Source organism: Sphaeramia orbicularis, chromosome 13, assembly GCF_902148855.1.
Source record: "Sphaeramia orbicularis chromosome 13, fSphaOr1.1, whole genome shotgun sequence".
NCBI classification, from domain to species: domain Eukaryota; kingdom Metazoa; phylum Chordata; class Actinopteri; order Kurtiformes; family Apogonidae; genus Sphaeramia; species Sphaeramia orbicularis.
In genome coordinates, this window is record NC_043969.1 from 31431566 (window position 1) to 31452878 (window position 21313).

Here is a 21313-nt window from a genome sequence, read left to right on the forward strand (position 1 = left end):
CAAGGTCAAGGTACCAAATGAAAGCCCATATGTGACTTCCTATCTATTGCCAACAGTAATTAATATCAATATCTCCAACTCTTTTCATGTTACAGCACTTTGAAATTTGTCCCATTATAAACCAAAGGGGATTTTCAAAATTTCAAAAATTTATTTAAAAAAATTTCAAAAATCAATATTTCCCAGTTCTTTGAACAACCTTGGAAGACCTTATCCAAAGATGTTCCACAAAAAATATCAAGTCATTCTGACTGATGGTTTCAGAGAAGAAGATTCTTCCAAAATTGTTTGCAGACAGACGGACGGATGGACTACAACTGATACCAATACTCCATCGGACCCTTCGGGCTGTTGAACTAAAAATGTCAGCTTCAGTAAGTCAAAAACAAATAGAAGATTTTATGTGACATGAGCTGCTACCGCTGTCTTCTGGAGTGAGTTTTGGCTGAGTGCACTATCATTAAGCTGTTAAAAATGTTGCTGTTGTCATCAGCGAGAATGTGCTGTAGGACTTGTACATGGCAGCCTGCAGTTCTGCCCATAACAACATAACAGTGTGCTACATTTTATATGAATACCATCCACAGATAATTCAGTGAGTTACTTCACTGATGAATGACAACACACATTACACAGTCTTATGAAACTGTATCTTTGGGCATATGTAGAACTACATTTACAATATATAGTAACCTGCATCAGATAAACAACAGAGGGGATAGTCCTGTAAAAGTACAAAACAATGTAAAAAAAAAAAAAAAAAAAAAAAAAGCACAATAATGTGGTATGGACTAGGGTTGCACAGATCCGATACTAGGATCGGATATCATTTTGTAGCTGGATCGGGAATCGCTGGGGGGTATGTGGGGGGGACGCAGTCCATGGTGTACCTCACAATGAGTACAAGCAGACCATACGACCGTAAAAAGTGAAAGTGACACTTAATTCCTCTAAGTCTCCCACCCCCACCCCACACAGACACACACACACACACCGGAGAAGGCCCGCTTACTACACCAGCAACGTTTCCGCTGGTAAAGTTTTGCCATGGCGCAGACCACCATTGGCACCTGCAGCCCTACGGCTTGTGAGTGCATTATGAAATGAGAGAGAGAGAGAGAGAGAGAGAGAGAGAGAGAGAGAGAGAGAGAGAGAGAGAGAGAGAGAGAGAGAGAGAGAGAGAGAGAGAGAGAGAGAGAGAGAGAGAGAGAGAGAGAGAGAGAGAGAGAGAGAGAGAGAGAGAGAGAGAGAGAGAGAGAGAGAGAGAGAGAGAGAGAGAGAGAGATGTATGGGACAGACACTTACAGACAGTTATGCTGGCTCGACTCAGCTCGGTTCGACTCGACTCGGGTACCAGGTCCTATTCCTGGAGACCGTTTCCATTACAGGATACTAATGACTTTACAGTACCTGGACGTCATACCGAAACTCATGCTGAATTTTTACGTCGGCCATCAAAGACTGAATCTCCTGACTGAATGGTGTAGTTTTGCGGGCTGTCATCATGGAGATTAACCTACCGCTACATTTACTGTAAACTTCCGCATCTGTTTTTTGTAAAACGGCGGGTCACAGAGACAACTGTCTGACCAATCAGTGGTCTGCAGTGTTTACACGTCGCGTTTTAGTATCTGTTCCCCAGTCTTGGAACCTCGGTGGAGGTCATACCAAAAAAGTAGTACCGGGTACCAGATTCCAGGTCCTTTTTTGTAATGGAAATGCAAAAAGGCTGAGTCGAGTCGAGTCGAGCCGAGCCGGTACCACGTAGTGGAAACGCGGTATATGGTGCCTTTATCACAAGCAGACATATCCGCAAATAACAAAACACGCAAACATGAGTCCAAAGAAAAACATGATCTAAAGCAACAGTTCTGACTTTCTGGATCCAGATAGTGTGCCTACCAATATGGCGGTGTAAACAACAACCACATGATCAGTGACGTCAGCTGCAAGCCCCCAATTGACCGATACGCATGGCCCCAGCATCGGTATTGGCATCAGAACTGAAAAAGCTGGATCGGTGCATCCCTTGTATGGACGTCAAAGATAAAGCTGAAATGTTAGAGGAGGCACTGTTTAACGCTCATGCACTCATTCCTGTTTTTTTTTTTTTTTTTTTAATTATTCCCTTGACTTTTTTTTCCATTTTATTATCTAAAATAAAAGAAAACAGGTAGAGAAGACACAGAGGTTGAAGCAACATTTGGTAACAAAGATTTGATTGAAGGAACTGGGAGTGATTTTTTTTTTGTTTTTTTTTTTTCATTAATTTACAACAAGAGGTGACTTTGTTGGAAAGTCATTCCGCTGCTGGAGAGTGAAGAGGTGAGAGGAAAACCAGCTTGCCACAGGGACAGCATGCAGTTGGCCAATTTGTAAATCAAATGAGTCGCTAAAGTAGATCAGATTGTTTGCATGGTCGCCATGGATTCTAATTGTAAATTATCATTGTGCCTGCTATGAAAAGAGTCACCATTCTTTTTCTCAGTGACCTTCTGAAAGATATGCATGAGGAAGCACAGACTGATAAGATTTTGCCCCTGGGAGTGTCATTCTTTTTGTTGTCAAATACAATTTAGAAAATAAGTCTGCATCTGCTTTGGTATTTTGGAAGTTACAAGAGAGAAGTGAGAGAAAGAAGATTCATAGCCTGGCTTTGTCATCATAAAATCACTATAGATTCAACAGAATTATTGTGCGTGTGATAATATGCTTTGTTTCAAATACGGCTGACTTCAGGCTTCACGGTTCTCTTCTTAACACAGCCATTTGAATTAGAGTTTCGAGTTTTTGTCTGTTACTTATACAGAAATCAGAAAAGGGCATTCTAAAAAGCCTGCATTAACACCTGAATCCAAATTTTTCCATCAATTTACACATTTTACAAATTATGACAATTAACAATTAATTGTTACATGATTAACAAATGTTAACAAATGTAACACAATACTGGAATATAACCTTCTGAGCTCAGGTACGACACTCAGCAAAATGTATTGATTTAGAGAAACACAATTGTAACTCTTAGCCCACCAGCTGTTTTTCAGAGGGATGATTTACCTTTAACTAAATGCCTAAATCTGGCAGTGTGGCGCTGCATTCAGCTGCTCTGTGGTGGCGTGTTTATATAGTGAAACCTCACTGTGCAGCAAGTTTTTATTTTAAGAACAGCACATTTCTGCTACAGTAGAAAACATAATATGCACAGACTGACTGTACCAGGTTCACTGTCATCATCATCACCATTATCATCATGACCATCATCGAAGCTCACTATTTCATTTAGAATGCTAATATTTTACAGACAGAACCATAAGTCTACATGATTTGGAAAGCTGATCTGCAAAAAGCAAAGTCCCTCTAGTTGTTTGCCAAAATGAAACTGTCACCTCTTTAGACCAGTGTTGCATTCTTCAGTTGGTTTTTGTCCGTCTGGGTCTCATATTTATTTTTAAAACTTGACTTTTATCGGTTCGTGATCCAAAATTAATTAGCTAAAATAAGCGAACACCATATGTCTATTACTTTTAAGGCTAATTAGCTTTTATGGCAATTCGGTCTCTAATGGCCTCATTTCGAGTTGTGCAAGTTTAAAAGTGCAGTGAAGTGACATTTTATTTCTACTCAAAATTAATTGTGTTATGGCCAACTTGTTTCATATGGGCTACCATACAGCATGTGACTTAAATTTTCTACTTTGTTTAATAAAATTACATCTCATCTTGCATTATTTGTAGTATTAAATATACAGGTACCTTCTGTATTTAACAAACCGAATAGGTGAGTGCAGTGATTAACATGTTTCAGCGTCAACAACTTAATTGCATTTGGAGTGAAATTAAGAGAACTTCCTAACACACACCATAATAGGAGCTCAATGGATTGGGTCTTAACAGCTGTGTAGACTTGAGAACATAACGTGCTGTGCACTTTTAATCAGTCCCTCCAGGATTTCGCGGGATTTTTTTTTTTTATTGTTGTGGCCTAAAATGCCTGATTTTGCGGCCGCTTTTCCAAAAAATTGCGGTGAAAGTTGCGATGATTTGAGGCTTCTTTTATTAAAGTCACAGGAACATGGGCATTTACAAATTATCTAGAACAGTCTTTTTTGAGTTTTTAGCCTTAAAAAGCACCAGGAAGCAAGGATTTCAAACAAAACAGGCTTTTTTTCATTCATTCATTTATTTGTTTTGAAAAGCCAATGAGAGCAGAGCATCACAGAACACCAGCCAATGAGAGTGGAGCGTCACAGAACGCCAGCCAATGAGAGCATAGTGTCACAGAACGAAAGCCAATCAGATCGCAGTGTCACGGAACGTCAGCCAATGAGAGCACAGCGTCACAGAATGTGAGCCAATGAGAGCACAGCGTCATGGAATGTCAGCCAATGAGAGTGCAGCGTCACGGAACACCAGCCAATGAAAGCGCAGTGTCACAGAACGCCAGCCAATGAGAGCGCAGCATCACAAAATGTCAACCAATCAGTGCGCAGCGTCACAGAACACCAGCCAATGAGAGCGCAGCATCACGGAACGCCAGCCAATGAGAACGCAGTGTCACAGAACATCAGCCAATGAGAGCGCAGTGTCACGGAACGCCAGCCAATGAGAGCGCAGCGTCACAGAATGTCAGCCAATGAGAGCGCAGCATCACAGAACGTCAGCCAATGAGAGCGCAGCGTCACAGAACATCAACCAATCAGAGCGTAGCGTCACAGAACGTCAGCCAATGAGAGCGCAGCATCACAGAATGCCAGCCAATGAGAGCGCAGCATCATGGAACATCAGCCAATGAGAGCGCAGCGTCACAGAACACCAGCCAATAAGAGCGCAGTGTCATGGAACATCAGCCAATGAGAGCGCAGCGTCACAGAACATCAACCAATCAGAGCGGAGCGTCACAGAACATCAGCCAATGAGAGTGTAGTGTCACAAAACGCTGGCCAATCAGAGCAGAGCATCAGAGAATTTCAGCCAATGAGAGCGCAGCATCACAGAACGCCAGCCAATCAGAGCGGAGCATCACAGAACACCAGCCAATCAGAGTGCAGCGTCACAGAACATCAACCAATAAGTGTGCAGCGTCACAGAACGCCGGCCAATAAGAGCGCAGTGTCATGGAACATCAGCCAATGAGAGCGCAGCGTCACAGAACGTCAACCAATCAGAGCGGAGCGTCACAGAACATCAGCCAATGAGAGTGTAGTGTCACAAAACGCTAGCCAATCAGAGCAGAGCATCACAGAATATCAGCCAATGAGAGCGCAGCGTCACAGAACGCCAGCCAATGAGAGCGCAGCGTCACAGAACACCAGCCAATAAGAGCGCAGTGTCATGGAACATCAGCCAATGAGAGCGCAGCGTCACAGAACATCAACCAATCAGAGCGGAGCGTCACAGAACATCAGCCAATGAGAGTGTAGTGTCACAAAACGCTGGCCAATCAGAGCAGAGCATCAGAGAATTTCAGCCAATGAGAGCGCAGCATCACAGAACGCCAGCCAATCAGAGCGGAGCATCACAGAACACCAGCCAATCAGAGTGCAGCGTCACAGAACATCAACCAATAAGTGTGCAGCGTCACAGAACGCCGGCCAATAAGAGCGCAGTGTCATGGAACATCAGCCAATGAGAGCGCAGCGTCACAGAACGTCAACCAATCAGAGCGGAGCGTCACAGAACATCAGCCAATGAGAGTGTAGTGTCACAAAACGCGAGCCAATCAGAGCAGAGCATCACAGAATATCAGCCAATGAGAGCGCAGCGTCACAGAACGCCAGCCAATGAGAGCGGAGCATCACAGAACACCAGCCAATAAGTGTGCAGCGTCACAGAACGCCAGCCAATGAGAGCGCAGAATCACAGAACATCAGCTAATGCGAGCACAGCATCATAAAACACCAGCCAATCAGAGCACAGCATCACAGAATGCCAGCCAATGAGAGCATAGGGTCACACAACCTGAGAGCCTGATCCTTAGTTTTTCTCTTTCCTGTTGTGCTGTTACAGTTATAGCACACATTTTTTGTAATAAATAATTTATATATACAAATGCAATGTAGAACAACATCACTTTCATCCAAATACATGCAGTATGTTATTAATTAGTCCTTCCAGGATTTTTTATTTTATTATTGAGGCCTAAAATGCTTGATTTTGCAGCAGCTTTTCCAAAAAATTGTGGTGAAAGTTGCGATGATTTGAGGCTTCTTTTATTAAAGTCACAGGAACATGGGCATTTGCAAATGACCTAGAACAGTCTTTTTTGAATTTTTAGCCTTAAAAAGCACCAGGAAGCAATGATTTTAAACAAAACAGGCTTTTTTTCATTTATTCATTCATTTATTTGTTTTGAGCAGAGGAAAAATTTAAACATTTTTTGTGTACAAGGAACTAATATCAGAGCAAATACATTAATAAAGATGATCAATACAAAATAACAATTGCCATGTACACTAGTAATAACAAAACAAATTCAATATATACTGCTGAAAAAGGAGTGGGAAGAAGAAAACTTATTAAATCCCACTCCCATCTCACATTTATACAACACAACACATGACTTTTGCTTCCTCAATGATATAGTAGTGTATTTAGGGTTAGGGTTAGATGGGTTACATGCACACACACACACACACACACACACACACACACACACACACACACACACACACACACACAGAGAGACAGGCACACAGGGCAGCCAAATGTGGGTTGCTTTCTATCTAACACATAAGAGTAAACATTAATATTAACACCAAGTTTAATGACTATTTTCATTTGTGAGCTCGTTTTTTAACTCCACACACAGATTTGCGCTCACAGTCCCTCACGCGCGCACACACACACACACACACACACACACACACACACACACACACACACACGCAATACACAGAAAGGAAAGCATGCCTCCACAGGTACTTTCTTCTTCTCTTCTATTGCCTTATAGTATATCTGCACTAACCTTGACCCTTTCAGCTCCTGTTGTTGTTCTGGATCCAACAGCCTCTGTCAGTGGGACTTGTCTCGTCTTTCCTCTTCCAGTTTCAGCCGTTCTCCTGCATGTTTTGCGGTTGAAAAGTGTCTGTGGAGCGGCCACTTTCGTCTGTGTTCCACCACAATATTGCAGGCAGTGCAGAACAGTATACTTCCGCTTTTGTGGAACACATCTGGAAACTGATTTGCATGAACTTTGGCAGTGATATTTGTCGGTAAATGTGAGTGTTTTGAATCGCACATGTCTTCATCTTCTCAACCGTCAACAAGGAAGTGAACATGACGACATACATGTCACGTAGACAGGGGTGAGTGGAAGGGGGCTAAGGTGATTAGTCAAATTTACGGAAAGTTCGCGGTGATTGGACGAAATTGCAGCGCCACGCAGACTTTGCGGTGATTGGTTGAATTTGCGTTAATAGTTGTGATCACAACATCATGAATTCCTGGAGGGACTGTTTAATACCCCACCTTGGCCAAATATAGTGTAAGATTCTGCTGAAAGTTGCTGCCCTATAATTAGATTGGACTATCTTTGTGTAAAACTTATTACACACATATTTATATTGAAAGTACTCAGAAATTATAACTGCACTAGGCTGTTTCAAGCAAACATATCACCCAACAAAGGGGTCATGTCTTCATTTGGCGCCATTTGACCTTGGAAAGGTAAGTCAAGGTGACCTATTGTCAATAGGCTTCTGCTCCATGCCAAGATGCATCCACAGTATAAATTTGGTGGAGATATCTCAATGCATTTTTCAGATAATGCGGTTATGTCGTTGAATGGACAGACAGACCAAAACCATTACAATACCCCTTTGGCCACAAGTTTGGCCAATTTGTGAAAGAGCATAAAGATTTGACTGTTTCAGTGGAAAAAGGTCATGTGGTCTGTGCCAGAGTGATGGATGCACCAGGGTGGGAAGAGATGTGGATGAAATGATTATCCACCATGCCTAGTGCCTACAGTACTGTGGGGGCAGTGTTATGATCTGGGAGGGATTCAGCTGATCAGGTCTAGGTTCAGCAAAGTTATGTATCCAAAACATAAGGTGAGCTGATTACCTGAATATAATGAATGACCAGGGCTGAACGTCAGTGATTCATCTGGCTCAAATTGTTAGAGTGGTTCAGGGACTAAAACACTTCATTTTCACACATGGATGGTCCACTTCAGAGTCCAGACCTGAACCCCATATAAAGAAGACTTTATGCGGTGGTCCGGTTCTCCATCTCCATCCAGATAGAAGATCTTGGCGAAAAATCTAAATGGAAACAGATGTGACATTGCAAGTTTAAACGATGCCACGACGAACATATATGCTGTAAACAAAGCTGAAGTCAGTCCAACGAAAATATAACACGTGCATGCTTCTTCTGCCTGTCTGTGCACGTACATAACTGAGCTGCTTTCCCCGCCTCCAACGCGATGACTGACAGTCCGTTGAACCAATCCCAGTTCAGCTATTTGCCCACTCATAGTGCGCGACACAGTTACGTATGCCAAGAAAGCGGAAGTAACAGGGAGTTTTGTTTCTTTCTGTTTTGTTTCTTATTGACTGTCAGTCTCTTTATAAACTATACCCCCTCACAAAATGACGACGTTAACCGACTACTAACAGCAGTATTAGCAGTAGTTTTTTCTTTTCCAGATCAGTCTGTACGGAGTGGATACGAAACAGGTGTGTTTGTATCTGAGAATCTAAATCTAAGCTAACGAGCTAAGCTAACAATTTACTGTAAGCTGTGCTATTTATATACAGGCTGTAGAGTTAGCAGTAGCAGTTAGCTAGCATAAGCAATATGAATGGGACGTTACGTCTGCATTTGTAATACCGGATTTTATATTTTAAGTTTATTTTTTCATAATTTACATTTGTCGTGTTTCAGGTGTCACCATGTCAAAGCAACCGTTGGGGAAGACGTTGTTGAGGAATGTGATCCGACACACAGATGCCCACAACAAGGCAAGTGTGTGTGGGAGAAGTGTGATAGTAATGTAATAGTAACGTGTTATTCTGATTTAGTAATCTTTGACCTTTTTACATTTTAATTAGCGTAAAATAAAAACAATCACTACACTACTTATTTACTGTATCAATAATAATTTTGTATTGACCTGATTAATCGTCTGTCCCTTCCAGCTTTATTCTGCAGTATAATGATATAATATTCTGTTAAATGGCCCTGTTTTAGAGTGAGTAGCACTGCTGTCAGAGGAAAGCTTAGTAATTACATAATTAATATGTTCATATGATCTGTTTTTGATATTGAGTTTTCCTGACTCAAAATAAGGTTGAGGCGTTACTGTCGAGATGATATGCACTGTGCCTACAACTGGCTCAAGCAAATACTTGTATTTTAAGGGTTATATATATATGATTAATGAAAATCATATGACAGCTAGCGTGATCATAGGTCATAGAGTCACATATGACATTTTTTTCACTCCTGATGATCGTAGTCAGACGGCATAATTTATTAGAAGTCTTTGGAATAATGCATAAAGGGCTCTGACATCAGGAAAATGTTGCAGCTAAATGACAGAGATCCACCGGGTGCCACTTTTTAAATTAAGTTTACCAGTGAGGATTTTGTGAAGAGCTGGAGATGACAGTGTGAAACCCATTTGAAAAGAGGTTTGATTTGTATTGCACATGTACAGAAAAAGTAGGGCTGCATGATTTGATGAAAAAGGGATAAAATTCTGTTAAATAATATTCTGCCCAAATGTCCCATGGATATTGTGGATAATACAGCAGTTGTGATTTGGGTCTATTTACTTGCTAATCAATGAAAATGTACAGATTACTGGTCATTTTGAATTATGCACTTTCCCAACTCAAACTTTCAAATGCATAAAAAAGAAGACAAAAACTTAAATAAATTACAATTAAATAAAAAGGAATGACTTCTGTCTGTGCTAAGCGTCATTAAATCCAAAACATCACAAGTATCATACTGTGCCTTTTAAATATGAGCTTTTTGTGATTATATAATTTCACAGGTTGACAGTACTATTATTTTAGCTTTTTGCGCATTCACAGACCGACTGATATTGGCAACTGCTTCTTTGCCGAGTGTTACCAAGTGTTGAAAATTCATATAACTTGTTACAAATATGTGAAATCTGTGCAGTTACCATACAAAGAGTCAAATAAAATAGTAGAAAAAGCCTAGTTGTGTGTGTTTAGGCAGTCTTTAATAGACTTACTGTTATTGATGGTCTGCAGATCCAGGAGGAGACGGAGATGTGGAAAATGCGAGACTGGGAGGTTCAAATGTCCCACCACAAACATTTGCCAGCTACAGACTGTATGAGGTAGGCGCACTCAGTGTCCCAGTTTAATTTGGATCAGATGAATACAAGTGACAGCAAAGCTCATTTGAGATTAAGTTTTTTAAGAGAGCAGTTACTGTGTGTTGTCTTGATGATTTATTGCAGTTGATTGTTATCCAGGGGCAGTATGCACTGTGATAGAGTGTCAGATCAATCTAGAGACCTGAGTCAAAGCAGAGAGCGCATCTCAGACCACGATGACAGAGAGGCTCGATACTGGACTCGCAAACTCTATGAATTTGAGGCGAATGATCCTGACAGGTACAGAGTATACACAGCCTAATTCGCATCAGAATGCATTTAAATGATTTGTACTTTTTATGCTCTACAAATATACACAAGACTTCCTAATTTGCATCTTATTTTTATGTTTTCATTTCACAGATGGGGACATAGCGGTTTCAAGGAGCTTTATCCTGAGGAGTTTGACAGTGACAGGTAAATGAATATGCAGCACTATACTGCATTATTGAGAGATTAGGATTAAGCTGCAAATGCTGTTTAGATTTTAAGGAAATTGATTTATACATAAAATTGTGTTAGTGCTGCATAGTGATTTTGTATTTTTTTCCAGTGAAGACAGTGACACAAAGAAGATTGGGCGGCGCAGAAAGAAAACATCCAAAGCTGGCAAAGAAACAAGTATATCAAAACGCTCCAAAAAATCCTCTCGAAAGAAGAAGAAGAAAAAGAACAGGAAAAATGAGGAAGGGAAGCGAAAGAAAGCAGAATGCTCCAGCAGCGAGCGCAGTAGTGATGACAGCAGTGCTGCTAAAGACAAGGAGCGAAGGAAAAGGACTAAAAGACGCCATAAAAACAAGAAAACTGTGAAAAACCGAAGGAGGGACACTGACAGCAGCTCAGAGGACAGTGACAATGAAGGAGACAAGGAGAGACGGACTCACAGGTGCAAAAAACGAAAACAAGACTCAGAGTCAGGGTTGGACTCAAAAAAAAAGAGGAGGAAAAACTGGAAAGTTGCAGGTGAGGAGAGCTCAGATGGTAGTTCTGGAGACTGAGATGCAGCTCTTACAACAACCAAGAGAACTACCCACGTTTCCTTTGTTTACCTTAACAGCACAGAGGGCTTTTCTCTGCAAGCCTGTTTTGTAATGTTCTTTGTTAGATATCAACAAACCTGTGCAGTCTGTTCTCTCCATGGGCAATCACTGTAGCAACATCTCATCACCTCTGCAGTGGCTTGAAGCCCACAGTACAGCAGTGTAGTCAGCAGGTAGTATGGAGGGGGAGCGAGGCATCCACCACCTGCTTCATGAAGAATTCAGTTGGCTGCAGGCTGATTGTTTGATCTGACACTCACGTTGGACTGCCTGCCTCACATCGAGACCTTCCCTCCTGAACTGACCAGTGGGAGAACTTCACGTGACAATTGTGATGCCATTTGATTTTATTCTGTTTTTGCTTGCAATTTTTTAAAATATTTGAGTGGACCACATTGTGATAGGTGCACAATAAACATCACATTGTTATTTATTTTATCCAATAATGCCGAACTTTTTTTGTTTTGTTTTAGAGGACATTCTTTATATGTCTTATTGAAGACAAATCCCTTGAAATGACCGAAACCACAAACACTGACACTGTAGGTAACTTTACAGAGATCCTACAAACACCCGCTGGTTCTCTATAGCAACAAATCCCTGGCTGAGAGTAGCCTCTAACAGGTGCATTATTTACTCCTACATTTGCTAAAAATTAGTGCCCACTTGAGAAAATCTATTTTACTGCATTTTGTTAAAATTAAACTATGATAATACATTATATACATATATGGTAGACATATTCATGAGTACTTGCTCATCAGATACATATATTAGTACCATAGTGGTGCTTAAATAGTCATTATAAAACACTTATTAATGCCTTATCCTGCCTGTCCATATTTTACAGTTTCCTCCTACGTACTGACTATTCAAAGTAAGTGAAGACATACAGTACATGCTTTGCTGTGTATAAAGCCTTATGAGGTGGTAGTAATGCAAGAATATTCAATTTCCCATAACACTTACAAATATGGTCTATTCTTATGTAGCAAAACTCTGCAAGTGTTAATAGTGTCAAATAACTAAATGAAGTCTGTCTCAGAATATGTTCCCATTCGAGAGGGAGGTGTTGCTCCTAATTTTAATTGTGACCATCTTTTTCTTTTGAATGAATGACCTTTCGTTTTCTGCTTTACTTTTTATCCATTTGTTCAGCTCTTACGCATAAATTTGCCGACCAGGAGCACTTGCACTATTGAGTTTTGTTACATCTGAATCTTCCATTATTTAATAAGGCCTCATAACACCTAACAAGACTCATAATGAGCATATTATTTATGTACAAGAATTTCCATACATATTAATAAGCAGTCATTTGGAGGTTATTGTAGGTAAACTAAAGGTCAAATAAGGCATTAATAATTTCTTCATGACTAATAAATAAAAGCAAATGAGTAGTGGCTATACGTGTGCCTTAGTATCAAGTGTTGAGGTGTATTTCGATCCTGTAAATTTTTCACAGGAACTAATGCTCTGACAGCTACTGTTGGCTATGTGTTGATGGTAACAGCAGTGTATTTCCAGCTTTGTCCTTAAACAGAGGTGATTATGTATGTTCGCCCATGTGACACAGATCTGATCTTTTTCCATTTGATTTCCAAACATACTGAATTATGAATGAAATCATGTATGAGAAAGCCATCCGGGGTGTCAGTGTAAACCTAGATAACAGAGTTAATAATTCATACTTCTGGGATTAGGAAAGCAGCATTCCCGATTTGTGATTTTCTTCATCAGGCTGTAAGGAGATAAACAGATGGTGACATTCTGAATCACTTCACTGCAGTCTTGCCCCAGTTTGAAGAAGCATTCCTATTATGATGCAGAAGATATACCTTAAGAAGCAGCTACTCAATGATCAAAGTGAATAAAAGTAGTGATTTGGAGAATTGCTTCTTGACTACTACACTGCTTAAAGAGCACTAAGCACTGTATAGAAGAGCAGCATGTATACCATCCCTCACATAATGTAGTGCTTCAGGTGATTAAAAAAAAAAAAAAAAAGGTTGAGAGAGGCTTACATAAGAAAAACAGATATTTTGCAGTAAATCCTCCTTTACTATCATGTTGCGTACCACTGGTAAGTTTTTATTCAATTATACCTGTCACATTGGATTTATATTTAACATTTTCACACAGATAATGACAACACAAACCTGGCAACAAGTATGCTTGCACGAACTGTATTTTTAGATAATCTGATACTGAAGGAAGCATTGGTAAACCATTTGTGTACTGGAAAAGCCTGAAGCACCACGCTCAGTCTGTGTCAATAGGCTAAGTGTTTTCTCCAAGCAGAAGAGAGTGGGCTGTGTTAAGCTTGGCTGCAACTGCCCGTTTGTTGGAAAAAGAAAAAAGGAAACTAAATCCGGGTGGTCAAATCAGTGTTGACAGAGCTTTCAAAATGTACTCTTGAGGTTAATAAGTATTTAGCGAGGGGACAACTTCCAAATTTAGCTTTTAAGTTTCCGACTGTATACCCAGTTTCTAAGAGCAAATACATTTTCATTCATTTTCTTTGTGTCTCACATTATAAATAATGAAATATGTACCGTATAAAGAGGTTCATAACGTTTTGCCAGTGGTACAGTATGTTCTGCAGAATGTCTCTCTCTGCAGAAAGCTGTGTTTTCATTTTCTATATTTTTTGATGGCACACAATGTTGGCTTCAGCCCAGAAACCAACAATAGTAGGTAAATAGCAACTATGATAAAATTAGAAAGATAAGACTAGGGTATACAGACATCACATGTAGGTTCAAGGCTGTTAGAAAATAGCATAGCAAAGAATGCAACTGGGACTAAACACTGTCTTTTTAAATAAATGAGAACTTCGGAGACGTTATGCAGGTGTTATTTTCTCACTGAGGTAGGATCAAATCAAGCAGCCAGAGAAAAAAGCAAAGCAAAATTGCAGGCTTTGAGCTGAAATGTAGTTCAAAATTGTACTTATATTCTAGACAAAGTGGTTAGCATGGATAAAAAGCATTTTCCAACCAGGTTTTTCAAACACATTACTATGCATTTAACATATAATCGGATCTTCAGTGGGAAATTTCACCCATACCATGTCAAGGCACATTTTTCACAGTCACTCTGAACTGCTGATGAGACACAACACACTTTGCTTTACCCTCAGTGTAAGCTAGTTTGGCTGTCCAGGCCAATTTTTAAGACTAGGTGAAGTCTCAGACTCCTACCTAAGCAGATTTTATGTTAGTTTGACTGAATAATAGTTACAGATATGAGCAGAATAGAAATATTTCAGCTGCTGTGAGGATAAGTGCAACACATTTCAGGACTGGAAACCCATTACTAGTTAAACAGGTAGGTGTGTATGAGTTAACAACTTTATTAATTAAATATATACCCCTCATGGGCTTAAAAGAAAATAAGCATTTCAATAACTGAGGAGGCCATTAAGGGAGTTGGCAGGACTGCAAGCGCCCAGTGTGATCGTTCAGATCTGTGTTTTTCTCTTTGTTGTCTGCAGCTCAGTTTCTTCAGCATCCATAATCAGAGGAAGATGCTGGTTTGTGTGTCAGTGAACATTTCTGATAAACATTGATATTGTTTCTCTAAGATCCAAGCTTTTAAGTTGGGGCTTATCATGACCTTAAATACAGGTTATTAACACAGATTTTCTGCTATTAACATTAAAATACGTGTTCACTGCAGTCTGCAGGTAATTATAAAGCTTGCAGAGTTTTGTCTCCCCCCAGTGGAGTGCAACATATCTTGCACTGGTGTTTGTCAATAGGAGTTTGGTGAATTTGAATTCAGCGTCACAGCCAGCTGACATGTCCCTGGGAGTCCTGTGGCTGCTCTACTCCATGGCTGCTGTGCAGCTTTCAAAGAAGTGCAAACCATATAAATAGTACTTGGGAATAAAATATTCATCATCTCAATTCATGTGTCCCTGCAGTGGACACTCTGCTCCTGAATCACAAGAAGAAAACGCCACTGGGAGCACACATGTGATACCCACACAAAAAATTTAATTCCCTTCGTGAGGGATAAATGGTTCAAACTTTGACATACTAAATAGGGAGAGGTGTGATGACACAGGTTTTTAATGTAAAAACTTGCAGCCAACACCCAAATGCTTTGTAAAAAGTCATGTGACATATGACTTACTTACTTACATAGTTAGTACACATACACCAATGTTTTAATATACTTATATATGTCTTTTTTTGTTGTTGTCTTTTTATCTAGACCAGCCAGATACAGTACCGATTAATATACAGTCACATCTGGAACAATACCTATTAAACATCATACAGTCCGACCGTCAAAGAGGAATCCACGGCTTCCAGGTCCATCCTCTCTATGCTAACATTAGAAATCGGCATGTGTAAAATTCTGTTCTTTTTTAATTATTATTATTGTATAGACTGGTGGTGATACATGTCCTTGTATCTCGTGTCTTCTGTGCAAAAGTTTTTTTTTTTTGAAAGAACCCAAAACATGATTGACATAACAGGATACCTGGCTGTTCACTTTACAGTTATGATGAAGTTTTTTTTTTTTCCTTTTTTAAACACATTAAAGATAAACAGTCACATCCAAATGTCACACCCCCTTGGCATGTCACAGAAAAGGAAAAAAATTAAAAATCCAAAGAAATGCTCCCTGTGTCAGCGCGGGAGGCAATGAAAGAGAGGAAGGTTTATGACTACAGTGAGCAGCATCCTCCATTCGTACATTTTTTTTTAGAATAAGGCACTGCTGCATAAAGAAAGGACATGGCCAACAAACCTCTCTGGGAGTATGATGGGGAGGCAGGATGAAGGGAGACTGTTCAGCAACTCACAGAAAGTTTGCATGTGTCAGTGTGCTTGTATTTTTTTATCTGCTGTGTACAGTAAAAGTGTGTGCTTGTATTTTATGGCATGTAGACATATGTGAGATCTTGTGTTTTTACATGTGCATACTGTATGTTTGTGTGCGACTGAGCCCCGGAGGGCTTCACGGCTTTCCTCAGACTGTGCTCTCAAGCATCCACTCAGTGCTGCTGAATGTAACTCTCCTGTTGGCGAGAGGCGAGGACTCCATGTTGAGCTGGTTGGTGGACTTGTGCCACCTCGTCCTCGCTCTGCGTGGGTAACTATGACTCTGAAATATGGAGTAATCCCCGCCATCAAAGGAGAATCTGTGCCTAGTTCGTGCCAGCTCATTAGGGAGCAATCCCATGTTGGCCAGGGCACTTTTCTTGTCTTTAAGCCTCGGAGCCTCTTTGGTGCCAGCATTAGGACCTATGAGACACAAGGACATGGTGGAGCCTGTCAGGCTACTGTCCGTCTGTGTGTCCTCAGATGGGGGGCCAGAGCGTTGGGCATCCAGGCTGGTTCTTCTCTTCATCTTATCGAGAGACATGGGAGGCAGCTCCACCTCCAGGATGGCCGTGGTGGCTGCTGCATCCTCCCTCTTCTCATTGTCCACCCGCAGCACCAGCGCCATGCACTCTTTGGGCGCCATGGACTGGCCCTCGTCAGACGGCTGCTTGGACACCGAGCGCTGGAGCCTCTGTTGGCTACCGTTGGTCTGGGAGTGCATGCTGGAGCTGACCTTGGTTTTCCCGTCCTCTGGGCTGCTGTAGGCCTTGTAACGTATCATCAGGATGATGATGAACACCAGCACAGAGGCAACGATTATCCCACCAATAATGATGATCATAGTGCCTCCCAGAAACTGACTGTGCATGAAGCGGCACTGGCTGACCTCACTTGCTGTGTGGAACTGCACACAGCCAACCACACGTGTGGCTGTTAATGATGTGATGCCGTCGTCGTAAACCGCCAGCACACAAAGGTCATACTCCCGCCCTGCAGCCAGATCATTGATTAAGAAGTTCTTGCTGGTAGATGGGATCATTCTGCAAGGAAAAGAGACATAGAGCAGTAGTGAAGATGCAGAGGATTAATCACCTGAATTACTACGCCCCCATTTACCCATTTGCATGAAATGTATTAAATCACATGAAGGTGTCAATTTAACAGAACAAAAACACAACAGGGCCATCTCTCTCCTCCACTGTAGCATTAAGTATCACTCACGCTGCCAGACAAATATAAAAAGCATAACACTTCATTAAACCTGACTTATGCGAGAATAGTTCTATCACATTCAGTCTGTAAAAACAGCTCCATTGGGTTTGTGTATACAATGGAAACAGAGGTAAACTGCAAGGTGATAAACAATGCGGAGGAGGCCCACTATCTAAAGAATATTTCACAACAGCTTTAGGCCCTTGGACTACTGACGCATGGTGTGGCGACAGTTTTGATGTGTGAATACCTAAGGTCACATTTTGTCTTCACCACAAGATTACACGACTCTAAATATGAAGGAGAAAGGCATTGTCTTCGGGTCAACAATGGCGTTAATATAATTAGGAGCTTGTTCCTTTTCCCTAAAGGGGGACTTTGATGGTTATCATTTGTAGGTAATAATGTACCACCTAAAGACAAAACAACACTCAGCTCCATGCCTAAACTGGATGAGAAAATTATACAGGAGAGCAACTCATTATATCTGATAAAAACCAGAAAAAAGTCGACCACTATTATTAACTCGCTCCATGAATACATAAATCCTCAAATACTTCTAGGGATATTAGATTCAGTTTATGTGTGTCACCTATTGAATAAGAAGCGCCTTAAATTTATTCTCATATGTAAAGGAGTATTTTAATAAGCTTTGAAAAAGGTAGATTTAACAAACTATTCTAAGTTTTTCAGCTCACTATGCACTTTGCAACTGTTGTTCTCAATTTTTTTTTTTTTTTTAATATTTGCATTTTATGTATATCACAAAAATACATACAGGGAACTTGTAAGGCAACTTGTGCTTGCATTTTTTACAAACACACCATTTATCAGACAAGTAGTTTACATCTAATCACACTGTGTTTAACCAATTAATGCAGACACTTCCTAATGATACAAACAAGAGTAAGTCTTTCACATGTACCAGAGTGGAGTAACTGCCTCCCATGTTATTGTTTATTGTCAATTAATGTTTTAATGATGCTTAAAAGATTCTCTAGTCCTTAAGGGGTGTACTGCAACATCTATTTAGCAGAATGCCAACAATCCATTTAAATCTTAAAGGACCAAAAATAGTTTGTCTTGGATGTAGCTGTTGTGTTTTCAGTGTGAATTTTACTGCAAAAAAGCAGCATTTGAAAACCTCAGCAGTTGAAAGCCCAGGCTACACATACACATATGTATGATACTCAATCATTCTTCATCTTTGGGATCTGTCAGTCCCCTATAATGGACCTTAGTGGCATTGAACAGATGGTGAGTCCAGATGTTTCACCTTCTCTCATGTCCCTTTTCTAATCTCCCCCACCCACCGTTCACCCACCGCCTTCTCCTAAGTCTTACCTGTACACCAAAGTATCATCTGCTGTGCTGTTGTACTGAATCTGGTACATCCTGATGCCGGGGATATGGCGCTCAGATGGCCAGCGGATCACAGCAGAGGAAGAGGTCAGCTCATTGACCATAACTCTCCTGTCCTGCTTGTCGTAGCCCTTAGTGTCATTGCCAGATTTGGAGGAGGTGGTGATGTCTGAGAGGCCCGGGTCCTCTCGCATGTGGCCTGTGTTGTTAACAAACAGGGGTAAGGGGATCATGTTGATCTCAACAGCAGCTGTGGCGATGCCCGCGGCATTGGATGCAACACAATTAAATGCCCCACTGTCCTTCAGAGTGGTGATGAGAATATCAAGGGTGCCATTATCATACAGGATGGTGCGGGAATTATTATGCACCAGCTTCCCATCTGGAGACCGCCAGTGGATGTCTGGGTCTGGATCACCCACGGCTTTGCATTTAAGAGTCACTCCCTGGCCTTCCATCACATAGGGCTTAGTAGCAACGTGTTTGGTGATCAATGGAGGCTCGCAGATGAACTCCTCTTCTTGAATGGACCAGAAGTACTTGTCCATGAGATGTTCTGGTGAGGCACAAGTCTCCAGATCATCCTCTCTTGTCAGCCTACGCAGCCACAGTAACTCACAGTTACAATGGAGTGGGTTTCCGCCAAAGCTGACAGCCAGAGTGGATGAGCTGGAACCCTTGGCATCGGACAGTACCTGTGCGTGCTGGAACAGGCTGTCTGGCGGCAGTTTCTGCAGCCTGTTAGAGGTCATGTCCAGACGGACCAGCTTGGTGAGCAGTGTAAAAGTCCCTGCTCCAATGTGGTCAATCAGATTGTGGTCCAGTGTGAGGGTGTTAATGTTGGTCATTCTGGCTATGGCTTCCCAGGGCAGGCTGCGCAAGTTGTTATTGGAAAGATCCAAATCCTCTATGGTGGAAACAAATTCATCAAAAGAGTTGGGGGCCACTTGGTGGATCTGGTTGTTTCCGAGGATTAGATGCCGCAGGTTGATTAGACCCTTAAAGTGGTCACTTTTAATAACACTGAGGCGGTTACCGTCCATGTGCAGCGCCCGCAGGGATCGCAGGCCAACAAAGGCATGGGGGGTGATCTGGCTGATGGTGTTACGGGACAAGGTGAGGTGGACCAAACTAGTCATGTTGAAAAAGTCTTTCCTGCGAATGATAGTGATGAAGTTATCAGTGAGTCGCAGCTCGACGGTCTTGCGGTCGATGGTGGGGGGTACAAACAGCAGACCAGTCTTAGCACAGAGCAGAGTCAAGGTGGGGGAGAGGTGTTGGCAGATGCAGCGGCCGGGGCAGCTGTTTCCCTTCACCAGGGCTGCACACAGCAGCACGCACAGAACCAGCCGGTCCATTGTCAATCCGATTCCAGGTCAGGTCCTGTGTAGGAGACAGACAAAGCAAAACAGAAGAGACACAGGTAAAAAATAGAGATCTCTGAATTAATAAATAGCATCATAGCCTTTATAAGAGTCTGCTGCAAAAATCCCGACTCTGACCAAGATTGCTGAGGCTGCCAGCAAGGTATCACTCACAAAATGAAATGGAGCTTTTCTGAAATAATGGCACCTGCGATGATGAAAGGCAGCGCCAACACTGTCAGAGGCCCATGTCTCTGTACCCTTTTAATGGAAATAACAGTGTGGTTTTTTTTTGTTTTTTTTTATCATGGCCAATGTGCCATCAGCCTACATCACAAATGAACTACATAATTTTTTGAATGACTGCAGATGGATTTGGAACAACTGTGTGTTTTGTTTCTTTTTTTTTATCATGGAGAATGTGCCATCAGCCTACATCTTGACTGAACTATATAATTTTTTGAATGATTGCAGATAGATACTTTTGTATAAGGCAACTGAGCTATATGTATTTCCATCACATAATAAGCTTTGTGTGTTTTTCTTGCTCTGAATTCCCACCAGGGTGGAGAATTACAGGCAGAAAAGGGCGCTTGTCAGCAGGCTGCAAGGATTTTTATGACCTTTTCATGCTCTCTGCTTTCTCGAGACTTCTGAAATGTAGTGCAGAATTAGACAGAAACCCGTCATGTAAATCACTGCAACAAAAAGTAAAGGTGAAAATAGTGGAAACGCTGCTTGTTTCTAAGTCCAGCTGATACAGATATTATGGGATGATACACAGGTTTTGAGGAGGTTCTGATTCCCTGATTCCCATTTAGAGGTATTGATTTCACTCTTGGAGAGAACACGCCTGTGGTGACAGGAGTAAAAAGTGATCCTCGGCTGTAATAACCATAGAGGACCCCAGTGGAACACAAATGCTGATGTGCAGATGCCGTATTGCCAGTGGTTCTACCCTCTTTGGCATCCATCTTGCCTGCTAATGCCTTAAGCGTCACTGTTGATGAGCCGGCCTGTTAACGCAGATAAAGTGAAGAGATGACAAGTGACTTTGTGCGAGCGTCTACTCTTTCTAGTTGCTTCATCCCACCACTTTATCCAACTCCACAGGGTAATACGTTTGATCCCT

General features: G+C 41.4%; 2 protein-coding genes across 3 annotated transcripts in view; one reads left to right on the forward strand and one right to left on the reverse strand.

Moving 5' to 3' along the window:
• The first annotated feature begins 8511 nt into the window (after positions 1-8511).
• On the forward strand, positions 8512-11830 carry nkapd1 (NKAP domain containing 1). Its single transcript, XM_030153039.1, has 6 exons — positions 8512-8683; positions 8892-8968; positions 10235-10323; positions 10462-10602; positions 10726-10779; positions 10916-11830. The coding sequence occupies exons 2-6, from the start codon at positions 8900-8902 to the stop codon at positions 11358-11360; spliced, it is 798 nt and encodes a 265-aa protein (XP_030008899.1). The 5' UTR covers positions 8512-8683; positions 8892-8899; the 3' UTR covers positions 11361-11830.
• A 3553-nt stretch (positions 11831-15383) lies between these two features.
• The window catches only part of lrfn1 (leucine rich repeat and fibronectin type III domain containing 1), a 136561-nt gene continuing 130631 nt past the window's right edge, over positions 15384-21313 (reverse strand). For both annotated transcript variants that reach the window (XM_030152905.1, XM_030152904.1), the window contains 2 exons: positions 18800-20200; positions 15384-17283 (listed from right to left, as the gene is read on the reverse strand). In XM_030152905.1, coding sequence (XP_030008765.1) covers positions 16389-17283; positions 18800-20175 — 2271 coding nt within the window. In that variant the 5' untranslated portion in view covers positions 20176-20200 and the 3' untranslated portion in view covers positions 15384-16388. The remainder of the gene's footprint in view (positions 17284-18799; positions 20201-21313) is intronic.